General features: G+C 43.8%; 1 protein-coding gene and 1 long non-coding RNA gene across 5 annotated transcripts in view; one reads left to right on the top strand and one right to left on the bottom strand.

Moving 5' to 3' along the window:
* Positions 1 to 19,006, bottom strand: part of slc2a9l2 (solute carrier family 2 member 9, like 2) — a 151,220-nt gene that overhangs the window by 88,669 nt on the left and 43,545 nt on the right. For all 4 annotated transcript variants that reach the window (XM_084445624.1, XM_084445627.1, XM_084445626.1 and 1 more), the window contains one exon: positions 11,645 to 11,777. In XM_084445624.1, coding sequence (XP_084301750.1) covers positions 11,645 to 11,777 — 133 coding nt within the window. The remainder of the gene's footprint in view (positions 1 to 11,644; positions 11,778 to 19,006) is intronic.
* On the top strand, positions 2,191 to 2,712 carry LOC311315037. Its single transcript, XR_014630655.1, has 3 exons — positions 2,191 to 2,308; positions 2,397 to 2,519; positions 2,620 to 2,712. It is a non-coding gene; the product is annotated as an uncharacterized lncRNA (long non-coding RNA).

The raw sequence follows: 19,006 nt of genomic DNA, 5'->3' as shown, positions 1-19,006 counted from the left end.
ATTAGACTTTACTGCAACATTGCAGAAACATTGGCAACATGGGTCCCTGCAACGTTACATAACGTGAGAGTAACGTTGTATTACAGTCCTATTAGGCTAGCAATCGGGCTATCCCGTGACGTCACTGCTTGCTGGTTCACAGTTAAAGTAGGCGGTTCTTTGCCAAACTGCTCCTGTATTATTATTATTTTTTAAATTTTCGCTTATATCCTTCATATTGTACTGTATGTTGAGGTTAATAACTCATCTTAGAAATGTTATTGATTGTATATTTCCCTGTTTGTTATAAATTGAATGCTTTTTCATTTATTAAAAAAAATTCTACTAACTTTTCGGTGTCGACCAAGATATCAATTTTCAAAAGACGTGTCGAGAAAACCCATTCATTCTCTCGGCATTATGGAGCGCTACCACTAGGGGGCGATGAGATTACTTTCCCTGCCTATAGATGGGTTCGCCGCCTACGTCACAGCAGAGCGAGCACGCAGCCTCTAGGCAAAAAGGCAAACGAACTCGCCACAGTAGCCAGGAGCTCCGTTTCATGTAGCTAATTATGCCTCAAAGCTGCTGTGCTGTGAACTGTACAAACAGAAAAGAACAAGATGATGGCCTCAGATTCTTCATCATCCCCTTGAGATGTCACCCTTTTCAGAGGAACCACCGAAAGCTGTGGTTTAAAGCCATAAAGAGAACAGATTGGGGACCAACAAACACTTTTTTGTGGGGTGCTCACTTCATCTCTGGTAAGTTTTATCTAGCTAACGTCACCTCGGGTTTTTTTTCTCATCAAATTACATTGATTTGACCGTTGGTTTAGCTATTTATTTGTTTACTTACCGGTAATATAAGATTTAAGTAAACAGAAGTAACTCATAACCTGCACGCTAAACTATTCAGGAATTGGAAGCCCAATGATAGCTTGCTAACGTTAGCTAATGCTAGCTAGCACGCTACCTAGTGTTAGCTAGCCAAGTCAAGGCCCGAACTTGGCTAACGTTTAGACAATATTGCAAATACTCCGACAAACTATTGCAAACCTTTTTTCTGTTACTGCTGGCTTTGTGTTCGCCGCGAACATTTGCAGAAACATAAGCGAACGGTCTGAGCTGGTAGTTTGTGTTAGTTAACGTTACTCTAAAATGGCCGCTGGACATGTGAATTGTTTGTTTGTTTGACTCTGCTGAATTTGAGACTCACATTGGGAGCTCGCTCGTGTCAGGCTTTCTAAGGCCATCACGAATCTTAGGCTAATTTTACATAGGCAACAGTGAAGGCGAAGCCAAGATAATGCTTTATATATTTTCCATTTGTCTGGAAAGTGGGAGACTGAGAACGATGCCACCCACGAGGTAAGCGAGGTACCATGGACAATAACGTTAGCTCGAAACAAAGATGGAGGCAGCTTTGTTTGCCACATTAGTAGTATCGGTGTGTATTGTTGGAGTTCACGAGTCAAAAACAGGCGTTCCTGTTAAAACTGCGAGTAGTAACGCGTGATTCACGGGCCTTATACATTTAATCTATGCACTGCAGTGGCTAATGCCTAAACTAGCTTAATGTTTCCCACACTGATGATTGACCGCCATTGACCGCATCTGTCCTGGGCAGATGCCGGCAGAGAATAAAAAAAAAAAAAGAATAGTATAGAATAGTGGCGTGTCACTAATTACTTATCGGCTGTAATGACTTGTTGAATTGTTGTTTTAGTCGCTTCTTCCCCTCTGCCTACTTTCCCATAGGGTCCTTATGTGTTTATAACCTTAATATTTTTTTGTTTATTGGGCAGACTGTATGCAGTGTGGAGTTTCTGGGGGAGGACAGTGTCGGTTGTCTCAGTATCCTGGCTCTCCAAAAAGGATGGGGTAAGAACATGTTTGTGTGAACAATGTTTCTGATTTGTGTGCTACTTTTCAATTGTACAGGGAAGCGGGTACTAACATGGTTTCACTCACAGTTGCAGATGTGTTCATGGCCAATGAACAAAGTCAGCCAACGGATAAAGAGCTGTGTGGAACCTAACCCTGGCTGGGCGCTCCACAGAGTCCGGGTTTTCCCAAAGTCCACAACTGGTTCTGTTTGCATTTTAAGCTGTTAAAAAATACTGATTGGGGGGGGAAAAAAGATCATGACTCATTATTCTGAGGAAAAAGGATGGCTGAAATGTATTGATTATGGTACTTTATGCACACAGATCATTACGAAGGTGCCAGGCTCATGGCAAAAGTCTTTGAGCAGCAGTCGTCAATGGACGAGTGCCAAGACGTTCGAAAGAGACGGCGCAACACGCGCTATCACTCCAGTGACGAAGGTAATATACTAAAGTGCATTCAACAGTCCCAAAAGAGTAGTACTTTTGAAATCGAGTAATCTGAGCTAATATACTGATATTCCACTAGATATTCCAAGCCCAGGACAGCCATTGGTCCCAACAATGCAGGCCAAAGACAGTATGCCAGGTGCCGGAGTTGAAAGGCCTCTGCCGGCTGTCCAGTACATTCCACGTGTGCTGTACAATTCAGGTATGCATGTTTGTGTTGAAATGAAATGTCTATGCCTACTGCACACTGATAGTTGGACTATTTTTTATTTATTTTGAATACCATTTTACTCATCTTGCAGATTTTCCAAGCTTGTCCCATGTGAGCGAGCGGGGCCCAGACCCCAGGTATAGCACCCCAGCCAGATCATATAGCACCCCAGCCAGACCAGGTAAGAGTGGCATGTACTGCTGTGGTGTTGTGATGTCTACCTGTTAATGTCTTAATTTATTTTCCTTCAAATGCCAGAAGCCAAAACATGCTGCCAACACCATACAGTTTCCTGCTAATCCCTTTCCTTTATCCCTTTTGTTTTTCAGTTAGGTCTGTGATGCCGTTGCCCAAGAAAACGGCTCCAGCACCATTGACTCCATGTACCCCTATCGAATCGATGCTGCTCTGCAGATGCTGGTATGGAACTACTTCATGTTGCATGCAGGGATATATTTTGAGTTTCATTTAGTTTTATGTCAATGTACTTATAGCCACATCTGTGTTTATCTAGATTTCCAGAGGTCTGTACATCAGCAGTTCTCAGACTTGCGGGAGCAACTCCGTGAGCTTGCACAGAGTGTGAGGGAACTGGCCCAGAGCATGCGGCCTGGGGAGTCTGGAGCCCAGGGAGAAGTGCTGGATGTACTGGACCCTGCCCAAACGGAGGAGGAGCTGCAGGTCTTTGAGGCCAGGTTGAAGGACCGGGAACATCAGAGGAAGATGGTGAGTGTCTGCAGGGCAGAACTTTGTCTTATTTTTGCAGGGAAGGGTACAGTAAATGACTGTCTTTGTTTTGCAGACAATACCTAGGTGCCATTGGTGGCAGAGACTTGGCGGACACAGTCCGACGGGTGCTGTCAGCTGTTGCCACACATGCGGTGTGGAGCGCCTACAGTGTGCACAGGAAGAAGCCACTTAAGAGTATGACACTCTTCAATGTTCTAACACGTAAGAAATGGTTCATATTTTTAATATTTTTTAATACATTGTCTTTGTTCCATGACCGATGTGAATTGAAACCATTACCTTTCTTGATAACTTAAAGGTGCAGTTATGGTCTCTATGCCGAAGGCTACGATGGCGGAGGTGGCCGCCCAGCTGCAGGAGACATTAAAACATGCCCCTGCTAAATGCAGAAGGGTAAGTGATGTCTTTTTTTTTTGGTTTCTCCTACCCAGTGACACTGCATGGTTCCAAAGATTGTGTACCACTTTTTTGTGCATGTATGTGCGTTGTGTATTTACGGCCATTTCATTATGTCTTTAGGTATCTGCAGAAGTCCGCCTGAGCACAGCCCATCCAAGAACAGTCCATCTGAGCACTCCCCAGCATTCTGATGAGGAAGACTTCCCTTCCTAGCTGCCCCCCAGCCCATCTGACGCCCACCCGCAGCCCATCTGAGCACAGCCCCCCCCCCCCCAGCCTATCTGAGCACAGCCTGTCATTTTTTTTGTAAATAACTTTTTTTTTTTGTAAATAACTGTTTTTTTAAATCCTTTTTGTTTTAAAAACCTGTTTATCATGTTGCAGGCCAGACATGGTGTGTACTTTTTTAATAAAATAAATTGTTCTTAACTGTTAATGGTGTTGTCATAACTTTTGTACCATAATTTTGCTTGCTGCATTGACTATAGCATTAATAGGCTCTTTGCACAAGCTCCACTACTTCCTGACACTCTACAGGCGTATTTCTTTCCTGTCCTATACTAGTGGATGGAAGTGATTGATCAGGTGTGCTGCACACCGGATTCATCGCAATTGCTATCCAATAGTATAGGACGGTAAAGAAATATGCCTGTAGAGTTTCAGGAAGTAGTGGAGCTTGTGCAAGGAGCCGATTTGTTTTGTAATGCAAATTATGAATGTAGCCAACGGAAGTGTAGACCACGTTGCAGCAACGTAACAAAGTAATATATAAACGTGTATACAACGTTGCAGCCATATACATCGAAATCATCACGGAAATCCCAACGTTGTGTGGACATTGTACTTCATGTATTGTACTTCTACTACTTACTACCAGTACCTACTACAGCTGCCCTTAGAAAGTACGTACTTTGCAAGCAGTAGGCATCCAATTGGGACATACTACCTTGTCATAACATTACGCCTTGAAATTTGCCCACATCCGTCGCTATCCATAACGCGACATTCGTCTTCAGCTGTCACGAATGTCACGACTGGCACATGTGACGCTGCGCACAGGATTGTGGGTCAGAATAGCCAGAAAAGCCTGCTGGCTTGCATACTGCAAAATACGACCGGATGTAGTAGGCCATCCTGGTATTTTTGCCATACTGCATGTGGCATACTATGTATTGGGACATACTACATCCTGTTTTGGCATACTATATAGTAGGGTAGTATGTGATTCGGAACGCAGCCTGGGTAACATAAGACAGGTCTGCATATCTACAGACTCACACTCGCTCGATGCTTGGGACTTGGCAGCCCTGTCAATCCTAACAAATTCCAGAATTTTCAAGGGCCCCCTCCCTACTGGGGCCCTGGGTAGTCAGTTTTACTTCCACCCCCCCACCCCCACCCCCGTGACGCCCATGCATGGCACTGAATGATATGCCTGGAATCGGTTGGATCTTGCATGTCCGATAGCGTGTTGACATTGCTGTTCAATCCTTCCTTATCCCATTCTACGCTGATCTTAGGATCCTAACAGTTGTCTGTCCAGGGATAGAGATTTCTATGGAAAAACTGGAAAGGCTTCGTGCCCGTCAGACCATTCTGGCCTCAAACTAGTCTTCATGTCGTCTTAGCATGAGTCGTTCAAGAGGAAGTGTAATATTGAACAGTTTGCCTGTCCATTTTCCTCTGTAGCCAGTGCTGTCCCAGATAGCAAGCAGATCTGGGCCATATACAGGCCAGATCTGGCCCTTGTGGCTTAGTTCCGGCCCATATATGTCCCAGAATTATTACACATCCGCTTGCTATCTGGGGTGGGTGAGTGGGGTGCACTAGGGCCCTGCTGTAGGTGCTAGATGGTTGTGAGTCCCTAGTGATGAGTGTGACTCTGTTCATCTGCGCTGCAAGTCGATTTCCTGTCATCAATTCCTCCTTTCCTCCGGCCATGGCTGTCTGTCACGCCCGAACTTCTTCTGTCATGTTCAGCCCTGAGTTCATTAATTGTCACATGGCTCTATACGGTAATGTGATGGGGAAATCCACTTAGGTTACCTGCAGAAAGCGTGGACTGAAAATGACACACGTCGCCCACACGTGTTCTATCTTCAGACTAATCCGACGTGTCTGCTCGCCCTGATCGTTACTTGACAAGACGGGGACACAAATTAGTTATGCAATGGAAATGTACACGGAACAAACGGAGACTTTCGCGCTGGGGACGGTGCGTCCATTATTGACTCATTTTGTACATACGGCTATCATTTGATGTGTTCTCTTTCAATAAGCAGCCGGAGACCGGGCGTGTTGTTTGTCTGATGCCACCTTTACCCTTCCGTCTGTAAGCACACACCACCTGCTCGGGAATTATAGCTCCGGGAAAAACACAGCACCAGATGAAAAACCAAACACCCATATTTACATGAGACTGACTAATGAAATAATGAGATGGTTGGTGCACGACTGTGCCAGCGTAGCTCAGTGTAGCTGAACAGAAAGAGAACAAAGCAACCTTATAAAGTGTTCATACACTTACACTCCATCCCCATATTGCTGGCTTCATATAGCCTATTTTTAATGTTTATGCATCTGTGGTTGTATAAAGTCAAACCTTTTCTTTTTCTGTTTTTGGCTTTTTTTGTGCTGTTTAATTTTCAGTCATTTATTTTACTAATGATTATGTACCAATGATTTAGAGGTAATATCGATTTCATAAGCCCTTTGCGGTTTTCTAGATGTTCACCTGCACAATCTTTCTGTTGTTATTGTTCTCTGTTATACAAAGGTGCCCATAAATAAATAAATACAAATCTGCACACAGACACTGAATGATTGCATGAAATCAGCCGTGACACATCTTGGGTACCGTGCACTGTGATCGTAAAACAGACTGCTGGTGGGATATTTGATAGTGATAACTGATAGTTTATGATAACTGATTTGATGATCATTTATAGCCTATGATACCTGATTTGATAGTGATGATAACAGCCTATGATCACTGATAGTGATGATAACTGATAGCTTATGATAGTTGCTTGATAGTGATGATGATAACTGATAGCCTGCTGTGTCTGCATGCAGATGCATGTTCTTGTCTCCTTGAGGGGATGATCGGGAAAGGACACACAAACTCACATGCGTGCCACGCATACACAAACACGCCGAGTAGGCTAGGCAACCACGAAGAGCATCACTCTCACAAATCAATAAGCAAACTGCACTCCGTTTTCAGTGACGCACAGACGCACACATCTCACAAATGACAAAAACGCAATAACCCCCCCCCCCCACTTGGACTAATGGTGCGTTCGTTTATAACTGGGAGGTGGCAAATTGCGACTTGCTACTAGGAATGATTAAATAAAACACCGCATGAACTCGCACTTCCTTGTCGCAAATTCGGATATGTTTCTCAGCCCCCAGCTCGAATGCACTAGATATAACTAGGTAACTGTGATATAATGGTATATAGATATAACTAGGTAACTGTGATATAATGGTATATAGATATAACTAGGTAACTGTGATATAATGGTATATCTCGAATGCACACAGGTCGGAGATAGAGATTTTGCCACTTGCGACTTGCCACCTCCGACCACAAACGAATGCACCATAAGAATCACTCTCGGGTTGCTATGGTGAGGGCTCCTATCGCCCTCCATTACTGTGACAGTGACATCATCACTCACGTCCAAATATAGCCGAATTAGGATTGAACTAGGGTTGAACAATCCCCACAAGACCTCACATGTGTCTTTAGAGCCAGTATACATTTCCTTAAGTATCGATCTCTTCTAGACTGTGCGCAGAGGAACGCAGGCGGAGCTCCAGGATGAGAGTCAGGGTATTGTGGAGCTCCGTGGTCGTTGTCTATTCAGGCCAGACAATAAGCATATGGGTGTCAAGCACATTGAAACCAAACCCATTGAGGCATGAGCCACGAAACTGTCCCTTATTCTGCTGAACATATTATGTAGCCATGCATAGGTAACCTATGCACGCATGCACACACACACACACACACACACACACACACACACACACACACACACACACACGTTTTATTTGTAGTTCATGAGAAGTTCATTGGTATTCACCTAATTTGGATATAAGGGAAGGTCAAACTGGCATACTTACTTTTACAGCATTTGGAAGTTAATTTCCAACTAGTAATTACAACTGCATTAAGAATTGGGTTATTTGTGTGCTCATATTGAGACTTGAAAAATAAATTGGGAAATTAGACAATTTTCCAAAAAGCACATTATTTGAACAAAGCACGTATGATTTCTTGGTAAACCGCCAGGTGTCGCTGTTGTAACGTTATCTGGAATCTATATTGGACATGTTGTTCTTTGGCAAAGACAGAACTTCTCTTCTCAACTCTTTGGTCAAGATTTATTTTAGATGTCTCTTTCATCTGTTTTGCTTCTCTCTAATTTATTCCGCTTGCTTGGTGTGCGTTACGGGTTGCTTTGGAAAACGGTTGTTCATCCATGAGCATGAAATAAACTGTAGTAGCCTAGTAGTGGTAGTAGTAATAGTAGTCTACCATAAACATAAGGAATGCAAATAGGAGGTGTAGATACAGCTTCAGATCCAGTAGATTAAATGATTTACTTCAACAATATGATGACCTAAACTAAATACTGTAACTTCTCAGAGGTTTACGGGTAATGGATTGTCGTCACGAATACTTTAGTATATTGTTTGACGTCAATGCCTATATTTGGAAGAGAACGGACCTTATTTGCATTATGTATCTTTTACGCCCCACTACGAGCTTGGGATTTTTTCCACCATCCGAACCAATCACAGCTCGAGTAGAGCACTCGGGCAAACCCTCTTTGACTCGGGTGTGTTTCTTTCGCGTTTCATTGGCCCGAGCAACCCCCCAATCAAAAAGGCAATGTCAGTGACATCACCCTGCCCATCTGCTTCTTCATAAAAAGAAGCTACAAGCTACTGCGCTCACTACTTTGTGAAGGGACCTAAGACTCGGCTCATTCCTGCGGCTCGGATTCTTTAGAAAGTTTTTAGTAAATAGGATGCCCATTATTACGTTGGCTGGAGCCAACTTGTTGCGTTGATAAGAACTTCTGACTTTGAAGATTCCATTCCGTTTATTGAGGGATTCGTGCCGAGTGAGGCCCGTTAGCTACTAAGCCAACACGACGTCGTCTGCTTTGTACTGCTTTTCTGTCGAAACTCTTCGAGCGGAGGGAAACATTTTAGGACATGCAGCAACAGGCACGTTGCAGACACGTTGGGCCTGCACGTTGCAGCAACTTGTGTGCAGATACCGCATTTGCGTTGCATGCACGTTTAACTTGACGTTGAGTGGACCATCCAAAAGTCTAAATCGCACGTTTCTGCAACATTGCTGCAACCTGATTGTGTTAGTAGGGTTAGAAGCACTGTTTGTTATATTGATTTGCAATTCTCATTACATTCCTACAGCAATAAATAAATTACTCTGACACTAAAATAAATCCACAATCAATGTGGAAGTCACAGGACTATAATAAGTGTGTCCAATAATTTTGAGTTGCCAACTTGAAATGATTGGAAGGCTTACCTGCCTGTGAACCTACTTCCTGCATAGCAAGTGTTATGTGTTTTCCCACAGTTTGGAGGAGTAGCTTTGGAGTCAAATCAAATCAAACTTTATTTGTATAGTGCGTACACAGATGCAACACAATGTGCTTTACAGAGAGCAATGGGAGGGTGGGCATAGGTCCCACCCCTACATATTCCAGAGGGAAGGAAAAAAACAGTTTTACCTGGGGGCCAGAAAAGTGAGATGTAAAAATTCTTCCCTGACCCCTCTCAACGAGACGACCGAGCAAGCTCCTAGAACATGTTTGTCTATTGGCTAAGAACATATACTGTACAGAGCAGTAAACATGGGCTAAATACTTCATAAGATAGACATGACTAACAGGAGAGTGCACAAATAGTTATAGAGAAGTTGCCTACATGGTCGGCCATTATGTGTTAGCTATCCCTGTAGTCTCCAATATGATTTTTAAGTGAATCATAAAGCACAGTAAGCACTTAGCAGAACAGGCGCATAGAGAGAGTAGCTTTGGAGGGTGGCCTGAAGGCAGCGGCAGGGATTTTGTCGGTTGCATTTTTCAAAACCTTTCAAAATTTTTCTTAAAGTCGCACTGAAATGAAAAAAGCATTCTGTCCCATTTTGGTTCACATAATTGGTCACAGTGTTCACCTATTCAACGACATATGCCAAAAAAATTACATAATTCTACTTTTGTTGTAATCTTATATCATAGTATATCATTTCTTACTTCCTGGAAAACGGTAGGTCACGTGCAATGACGACAACAGGTACCTTAGATTTTAGGCCAATAATCTCACGACATCCACCCGTCGATCAACCCTATCCTTCTATCGAATCTGTCAAAAGTTCTTAAAACCCGTCCACTTGTCAATGGTCCAATCAAATTCCTCTAAACGTATGTCCCACCCTCATAGCTTGTTTGCGTCTGAAATACGTCAAACTATGGCAGTTAGATGATCTCAAACGTCCGTTTCAGTGCGACTTTAAGTCTAACAGAAAATGCACTTATGGGCTCAGCATGTTACACCATCACCTCACAGCAAGAAGTTCCTGGGTTTGATTCCCGCATGTCTTTCTTGTGGAGTTTGCATGTTCCCCACCTGCTCACTCAGGTTCCCTCCTCATAGAACCCCAATATGAAAAGCATGCAGAAGAACAGATGCTCTTCGGTCCTGTCCCTGAGAAGGACTTGGACTGAGCACTTGGATTTGGTCCCTGGGCGCCACTGATGGGGCTGCCCACTGCTCCCGTTTGACCCTGGTGGAGGGCAGCTTGGATGGGATAAATGCAGAGGACACATTCCACCAGTGATCACTGAAGATCTGAAGATGTGTCTGAAGATCTAAAGGTGTGTGTGTGTGTGTTTGTTGTTTGTGCTGTGTCGCCGCTCACTCATGCGTTTGTGTGTCACGTGTGGCAAAATAAAGACCCCCCTATAGGTCCAGTAATTATTAAATCACAAAACGCATAGTGCACCTTCACAAAGAGCGAAAACATGCATCAGCAAAAGCAATTGTGTTGTGGTGAGAAGCTTTTGCATTTAACCTGCTACTCATACAGTATGAATGAGCAATTCTGCAAATCAGCACCCGGGTGAAAGGACTTGGCAGCACTGTGAGAAACGAAGCAGCGGGATACCGCAGAGTTTGGACGAGGTGTTACATCAACATATCGATCCCCTTTCATGAGATTCCTTCAAGTAGTGTTTCACACATGATTAAACAAGACGGTGCAAAATTACAATATATACACCAGCCCAGTGCGTGTGTGTGTGTGTGAGAGAGAGAGGGAGAGAGTGTGTGTGTATGTGTGAACGAGGAGAGAGATTGTGTGTGTGTGTGTGTGTGTGTGTGTGTGTGTGTGTGTGTGTGCATGTGTGAATGAGAGGAGAGAGGGAGTGTGTGTGTGTGAGTATGTGTGAACGAGGGGAGAGATTGTGTGTGTATGTGTGAACGAGGGGAGAGATTGTGTGCGTGTGTGTGTGTGCGTGTCAATGAGAGGAGAGAGGGAGTGTGTGTGTATGTATGTGTGAACGAGGGGAGAGATTGTGTGTGTGTGTATGTGTGAACGAAGGGAGATATTGTGTGTGCGTGTGTGTGTGCACGCGTGTGTGTGTATGTATGTGTGAACGAGGGGAGAGATTGTGTGTGCGCACGCGGGTGTGTGTGCACGCAAGTGTGTGTGCACGCGTGTGTGTGTATGTATGTGTGAACGAGGGGAGATTGTGTGTGTTTGTGCGTGTGCATGTATGTGTGAACGAGGGGAGAGTGTGTGTGTGTGTGCGTGTGTATGTATGTGTGTGTGAACGAGGGGAGATTGTGTGTGTGTGTGCGTGTGCATGTATGTGTGAACGAGGGGAGAGTGTGTGTGTGTGTCGTCTCTCTCTCACCTCTCTCTGCGGCCGCCTCGTCCTTCCGCTCCATCAGCAGGAAGCGGGGGCTCTCGGGGAGGAAGGGCAGCACACACAGCTGCAGCAGGGCGGGCAGCGCCAGGACGGCGAACAGGAAGTTCCATCTGGACTCCTGCGGTCAACACCCGAGAGACGACGACAACAACAACGACAACAACAAAATAAGAACAATTTTAGCCTGACACTCAAAGACTGAACGGCTACTTCGTTTCACTTCATTGCTCAGTCTGAAAGTGCTCCCGTTGCAGCCATTTTCCAAGATGGCCGTTGTTGAAGAGGGAGTCCTCAGCGATTACTTCATCCCCCAACTGGCCCTTTTACTTCTATCAAATCAATCAATCAATCAAAGCTTTATTTATATAGCGCATTTCATACCCAGAGGCAACACAATGCGCTTTACAGAGAACAAGGGAGGTGGGCATACGACCCACCTCTACATATTCCAGAGGGAAGGAAAAAAAACAGTAATCACCCGGGGGCCAGATAAGTGAGCTGTAAAAAATCTTCCCTGACCCCTCTCAACAAGGAGATCGAGCAAGCTCCAGGAGTATGTTTGTCTACCGGCTAAGAACATTTATAAAGTAATACATTACATTAAATTACATTTCAGAGTAAGAGAGGCTAAAAAAGCAACATAGGAGAGAGGACATTCTACGGACATGCTACGACATCCATTCTAACTAATGCTAAATTAGGTTGTTCTAGCGGGACTACATCCAAAATATATCATCCAGAAAATCACAGAAGGGCTCTCCGTTCAAGTTTAACCGTTCAAAGAAAACATGTTCGCCTCTGCTCGCTGAATTTGGAAGCAGCCCTGATATCAGACTAAATTGCCAACTCGTTACACTCTTCAGTCAGACATTGCTTCCATTCTGACTGATTTCCATGGGGGAGGGAGATTCAATGTTAACGTCATTGCTGATGCATAGCCATGACAACCATCGACAACAAATGACAACGCGTAGCGAAGTGAAACGGTAAGGTCATTATTGTAGAAAGCTACGAGTGAAGGGGGGGGGGGCGGGGGGTAGTTTACTTTCTTACTAGACTACTACCAACTACTACCAGTCGTCCTCCTCTCAAGTTATCTGAGTTCCCAGAAGCTCTCGCTGCTGCACCTGTCAAATCGTATCGTCCGAATGCACAGTTCGACAACAACTTGACAACAGCGTTAGTCCCACCCTTGGTGCTCATTGGCCAACGGTCAAAAGCTGCAGCGCTCATTTGTTGATTATATTTTACTCAGAGAACCAGCTGTTTCGCATACAGTAGCAACACCAGATCAAGGGTCAGCAAATATTTAATTGGCTGATTCGAACATCTGGACCCAGGCCAAGTCTGCTTCCCTCTACTGCAGAGTACATCCAGGACTGGTCCTAAGGAACCAATGGAGATGAGAGGTGCGAGTTGCTATCTGAGTGCGACCTCTACTGCACATGCATTGAGGCGGGATGATGACTTCCTGTATGAGCAGCACTTCTGCTCGCTGTGCTCAGCTAAAGAAAGGACATCTCACGTGATCTGAGGCTATTGGATCATAATACATTACATGTCAGTCATTTAGCAGACGCTTTATCCAAAGCGACTTACAATAATTGCATTTAATGTAGGTAGTCAGTGGAATACATAATACATCCAGCATCCATAATACATAATGCACATCCATAATCCATAACACATCCAGCCAAGCTGTCAGTTAAGAGGTGAACTGATCACTAATTGACTAGCCAGTGTGTCTAGCTAGCTAGGTATATAGTTTCTAGCTATCTATATAGCCTCTAGCTAGCTAGCTATATAGCCTCATAAAGTTTTATTTATTTACTTAAGCCACAGTTGTGCTTGGCTGTTAGGGGACGTGAATGGGAGGTGTTCACGAAACTAGCAATGATTAATTGATCGGCTAACGCCAGCTGTGTCAAACCTGTGAACAGCTGTTGCATCAATGTATTACCATTAGACTAAACCTGCAAATGACTCCTAAATGTTTACACTGGCTTCCTTTGCTTCATGAACACAAAGGGGTGATCAATCATTGGTGGGGGACATGTTCACTTGTTTTTAATGTCAATGTCATTTTATTTCTGTAGCACCATTCATACAAATCAATGTAGCACATAGTGCTTTACATAAAAGGAGACGGATAAAAACATAAATCATACAAACAGTGAAAGATTTAAAATAAACAATAAAAGTAAAAGCATTGAATCTTAAAAGATAGTGTAAAATAGAATAAAAACTATGAAGCAGAATGCAAATTAAGAACACTAATATTAAAACAAGTAAAACTACGTGGTAAAAGCAATGTTAAAAAGGTGTGTTTTAAAATATTGTTTACAAATTACCAGAGTCTCAGATATTCTCAGGTCCTCAGGCAGGGTGTTCCAAAGGCTGGGGGCATAAGAACTGAGGGCTGCCTCCCCATGCCTCGTAGTCCAAGCTCTAGAAATCATTAAAAGCTCAGTGCCAGAGGACCTGAGAGACCTACTGGATGTATATTTTAAAAGCATATCTGATATGTATTTAGGTGCTTGATTATGTAATGACTTATAGATTAATAAAGGAATCTTAAAATCTATTCTTAAACTGACAGGTAGCCAGTGCAGTGATTTTAAAACTGTATAAAGTGTGCCCTCCTTCTGGTCTTAGTGAGGACTCGTGCTGCAGCATTTTGTACTGAATAGTATCTCAATAATGTTCGATAGATGTGAGTAGACAGTGATTGTGTATGTCTAAGTCATAGGTCACGCACTGTACAGTATATGTCCAACGGTCAGGTGGTTTGTCACGCCCAGAGTCCGCACACTGTATGTAGCTCCCACGGTGAGTTTTAATCAATAGGGCACAACGTTTCGGCCAAAATGGCCTTCTTCAGGTGCAAAACTGAACATGTGACGGAGCAGGGTGTATATACAAGGGTAAAAGGAAGTGGGTGTGTCCATAGTGGGGTCAAAGTTCAAAAACAGGTACAACCTATACTTCTGCAGTGCACAGCAGTGCTATACACGTTCCAAATGTACAGGTGTAATTATGTGTATCATTTGAGCCCTACTGCTGTGCTCCTACAGTATGAGTTCTCTCTCCAACTGCGTGTTCTGGAGCCTGAAACTGAACTGACTCCTGCTGGAACAGGATAAGTATCTTTGACAAGCACACGGCGCAGCAGAAACAGAGGTGAAAACTCAGGAGGTGACAGAGGTCATGCTGTACTATTCGGCAGTGTCAGTAGTGGTTACAGAGCTACCTAGGAAAAAAACGGGTATTTCCAGTTTGTATTTGTATTGCAGAAAGGTGAAAACATACTGTAGGCTACATGATCAAAACACTTATAGGCTACTGATGAAAACACTCATGTCCATTGTGGTCTGCTGGTCGCAAGGCTTTGAGGCTTTGACTGTGACAAATTAACATGGATGGGATCATCGTGTCCGTATGTCAGTCATGTGATAGGTTACAACTGCATGAATAACAAATAAGCACACGGCGCCGCTCATCTAATTCAAAAAGGAAACAGTCTATCCCTATAACAGGCCTTGTGTTTCAAAGTGACTGCTAACCGTGTAAAAAGAATGCCTTTCATGAGGGCGATGACGTGGCTGCCTTCGGGGAAACTAAAAAGGAGGTGAGGTCAGACATCGGAAAGGTCACGCTGAATTATGACCAGAATATGGAGGCGGAGCCAGGAAGCAGTGACACAAGGGCTGCTTGGCCGGGCGTGACAGCGCCGGCAGCCCGAGCACCCTCCGAGCGGGGGGTGTAATCATACGCTACGGCGTCGGCTAATGGTGACTTGCAGCATGCGACGGCCATTAGATCACCCATTTCCTCTTCGTTTTGTTTACGCTCGTCATGGAAATGTCCCCTTTATTAAACACTTTCTTTCAGAACAAGTATGCAGGCATATTTCGTGATTAAAGACGACCCGAGGTCAATTCATAAACCGCTCAACGTTTTTATTTACGAACGGTTCGCTTCAAAAAAGTGTTGCATCTGTCTTGCCCACAGGCCGCCTATTGGCAATCACTGGTCTGGAGGGCCCAAATATCCCTGCATGGCTGCTGTTGGCATTTCTTCAGTTTTCAACACTATCCAGCTCGCTGAGAAGCTCCTGTCTCATCTCATGTTAGACCCGGACATTGTGGGCAGGCTAGTGGACTGACAGCTGACAGGTCCTAGTGTGTTGGGGTCAATGCTACTCTCTCTGAGCATCCTCTCTCATCCACTGGCTGGATGTGTACTTTGCTGCAATACGTTTTATATAGAAATGATGGCCGCAGCCAATATTATCAGGCTTCCAGAAGATTCTGTCATGTTAAGTATTCTGAGGAAACTGGAAGGTCACGGACATATTGTTGATGACTGTGTCCTGATGTCACACTACATTACATTATATTTCAATCATTTATCGACAATAATTGCATTTAACGTAGGAAAAGTAAATGCACTACTACTTGCCAGAACTCACAAATACATCTCCTTTCTAAAACAAGTGACAGCGCATAATCTAGAGCTATAGGCAAAGTGCAAGAACAGCACTGATGTGATGAATCTTGCATTGAACTGAATTTACAGGCTGCCAACTGTATGCAAACACATTGTTATCAAAGACAATGAAATTACGATTATGAAATCGATAACTACAAATATCAAACTGTCGCTGACAGAAAACTGTTGAAATGAAAATGGATGCAAGTTGTAGGAAGGTAAAGCACTGTTTGTTTTGTCCTTTGGGAAATTAATGTCTGTGTTCAATGTCTGTCGCAAAGATTCAGTTTTATCATCGGATTTGACCTAAGCCTGGTTTGCAATAAAATCAGACTGAGTAGTTGGTGAAAGTAGTGAGTATATTATTCAGTACTGTGTTTCACACTGTCAGGTAGAGAGACATTAGCATACCAATGGGATGACAGAGCTCAGCCCGTTCAAAGTCCACAAATACTGACTCAGTGTGCCAGCCTCATTCAAGGTGATGGTATTCAAGATTTTAGCTTGTCGCTCATATGATACAAAAAGGAACTGACTGATGCATACAGTCTGAAGTAAAGAAAGGGGGGAGCAGTTCTGAGAGAGAGAGAGAGAGAGAGAGACAGAGAGAACAAAAACAGAACAAAGCCTTCCTAAAAAGATCGAAACGTACAGTAAAGGTAGCATTTTTTTTTTCTTCCAAGAGATGAATTAAACTCTGAATGACTGCAAAAAGTGAAATGGTTCCTCTTGGTACGTGACCTGAATCAGCAAGAGGGCCACACTCCCCACTGAGGAGTTGAGGAGGCTGATGGACAAGAGGAGAGGTTTATGGGTACAACATCTAGAGTGTTTCTCACAGAAATGTGACGAGTTGTCATGGGTTGGCATTATTGTGTTATACTGTTATTCTGGCCTGGTTTCCCCCTCGAGTAGCCTTGGGCTGTGCATAAAGCAGGTACGAAGGTACAGGTACGGAATGAATAAAACATCCCACCGGTCTAAACCAGAGAGGAGGGACAGAGAGCAAGCGCTATGAATAACTGGGAAATTGTCACCTGGGAAATTGTCATTTTCACCATGCAACTGGGTTATCGGTTAGGGTCAGATAACATGAAATCAACAAACACCACACTACTGAAATCAGATGTCAATCCTCTTGCAGAATTGCTGCATACACAAGAAGTGTTATCTATAAACATGTCCATTAATCAAGAGATACCAGGCAACAAAATTGAATTCTACTTCGATAAAAACTTGAGGGGAAACTGAAATCTGCCTAATTTAAAGTGACAATACTTGGCTCATGCTGGGATTCCCAAGCACCCGGGTCTGGGAGGGTGAATTCAGTTCATCGGCCGATGCCTGGAGCCAGCCTGGAGCTGTACGCCCCCACACTCCCAAACACGGCCGGAGAAGAACGTCTTGAATTGGGGCAAGTGCCCCCCCTGATTGGCCAGCCCAACTCTGCTCAAATTCTTACATTTATTATTATTATTATTAATAATAATATTATTATTATTATTATTATTATTATTACTACTTATTAACACACTTATTAAATACATCATTGTTGTTTGTACCAGTTTGTGTTAGGTCATCATTCATTTTAAAAGTGTATTCATTACTTAAACTAGGCTACCTTTAAAAATATATATATTCATAATCCACCAATGGCACAACTTGTCCGTCGACCTCAACTATTTCCGGTTTGATCTGTTACCGCAAAAAAATTAGATCTGACTGTACTGCTCAGTGCTCAACAAGCTACAACTAGACAACCTGCTCACAATGGCGAAAAGAGCTATAAAACCAATTGACCACTTCTTCATAAAAAATAAAAAAAACTGGCAATGCTAATGAAGAAGCTACCACTCGAAATGACACCGCAGCAGGTGCAATCGCATGCAGAAGTGCTCCAGAGGCTATCGAAGCTAGCACTAGCACTAGCAACATCACCATCTGCGAGGAAGCTAGCACCAGCAGGCAGTTGCAGTTTGATGTTGTGATGTTGGGTTAGGCCTAGTGCTCGGTCATAAAGTCATATTGACATGCTTGTGGTGTCTAGATGAAGTTTGATGCGTTGTACATATTGAATTGTCATAAGGATTTCTTATTAGCATAGGAATGTTCACAACTGGCATTCTTTGTAAATAGACGGGAAGGGACGGCAGAACTGGGGTTTTTTTCCTCACGTCAAAATGTTGCCCCCCCTACTCCCAGAGGGTAAAATCGCCTATGAGTGTTCGTTTACGTCAGCTGCCGCCTATGCAGACGCAGGCTGGCCCCTGGAGCCAGGAATAGTGTGAAGAGGACTGGTCAACTCTGGACTGAGAATGGGGTCACTGACCCGATGTCATAACACCGTGACTAAAGATGTGTCAGCCAAATCAAAACGGACCACTGAGTCACTGTGGGTTTCCTCCCCCCTCTCCCCGCTCGGCCCTCTGGGACGTGACGAGACATGCTGCTCCCATCTGGTCGGCTGATACGTGCCGTCTTGGTCTCAGTTGTGGGTGGTGTGTGTGTGGGGGGGGGGGGTATAGATTTTGAGGGAGTGTGGCAGGAGATGCCCTTTGGAGCTGATATGTCAGGTTCCTAGCCTCTCATGAGAAGCCTGGGAGGGATTCTGTCCTCTAACCTTTATGGAAAAATCGCCCTTCCTGTTAAGCCCTGAAACATCTCGATTGAAAACTGGTTAATTAGATGTAAATGTATTTGATATTAATAAAATGATTGGGCCTCAAAAGTAGGCTCGGAATGGTTCCAAGGTTATCTCTGTAGGATAATCCTCTGAAAAATCCTTTGAAGGGCCTTAATGGGGTTCTCCTGGAGGAACAACCTATTTACATAGCAGCTGGATTAGTACCATTTCAC

This window comes from Borostomias antarcticus (assembly GCF_949987555.1).
Source record: "Borostomias antarcticus genome assembly, chromosome: 11".
NCBI lineage: Eukaryota > Metazoa > Chordata > Actinopteri > Stomiiformes > Stomiidae > Borostomias > Borostomias antarcticus.
Note: the sequence above shows the minus strand (reverse complement) of the source record. Positions and strands in the feature narration are given on the sequence as shown.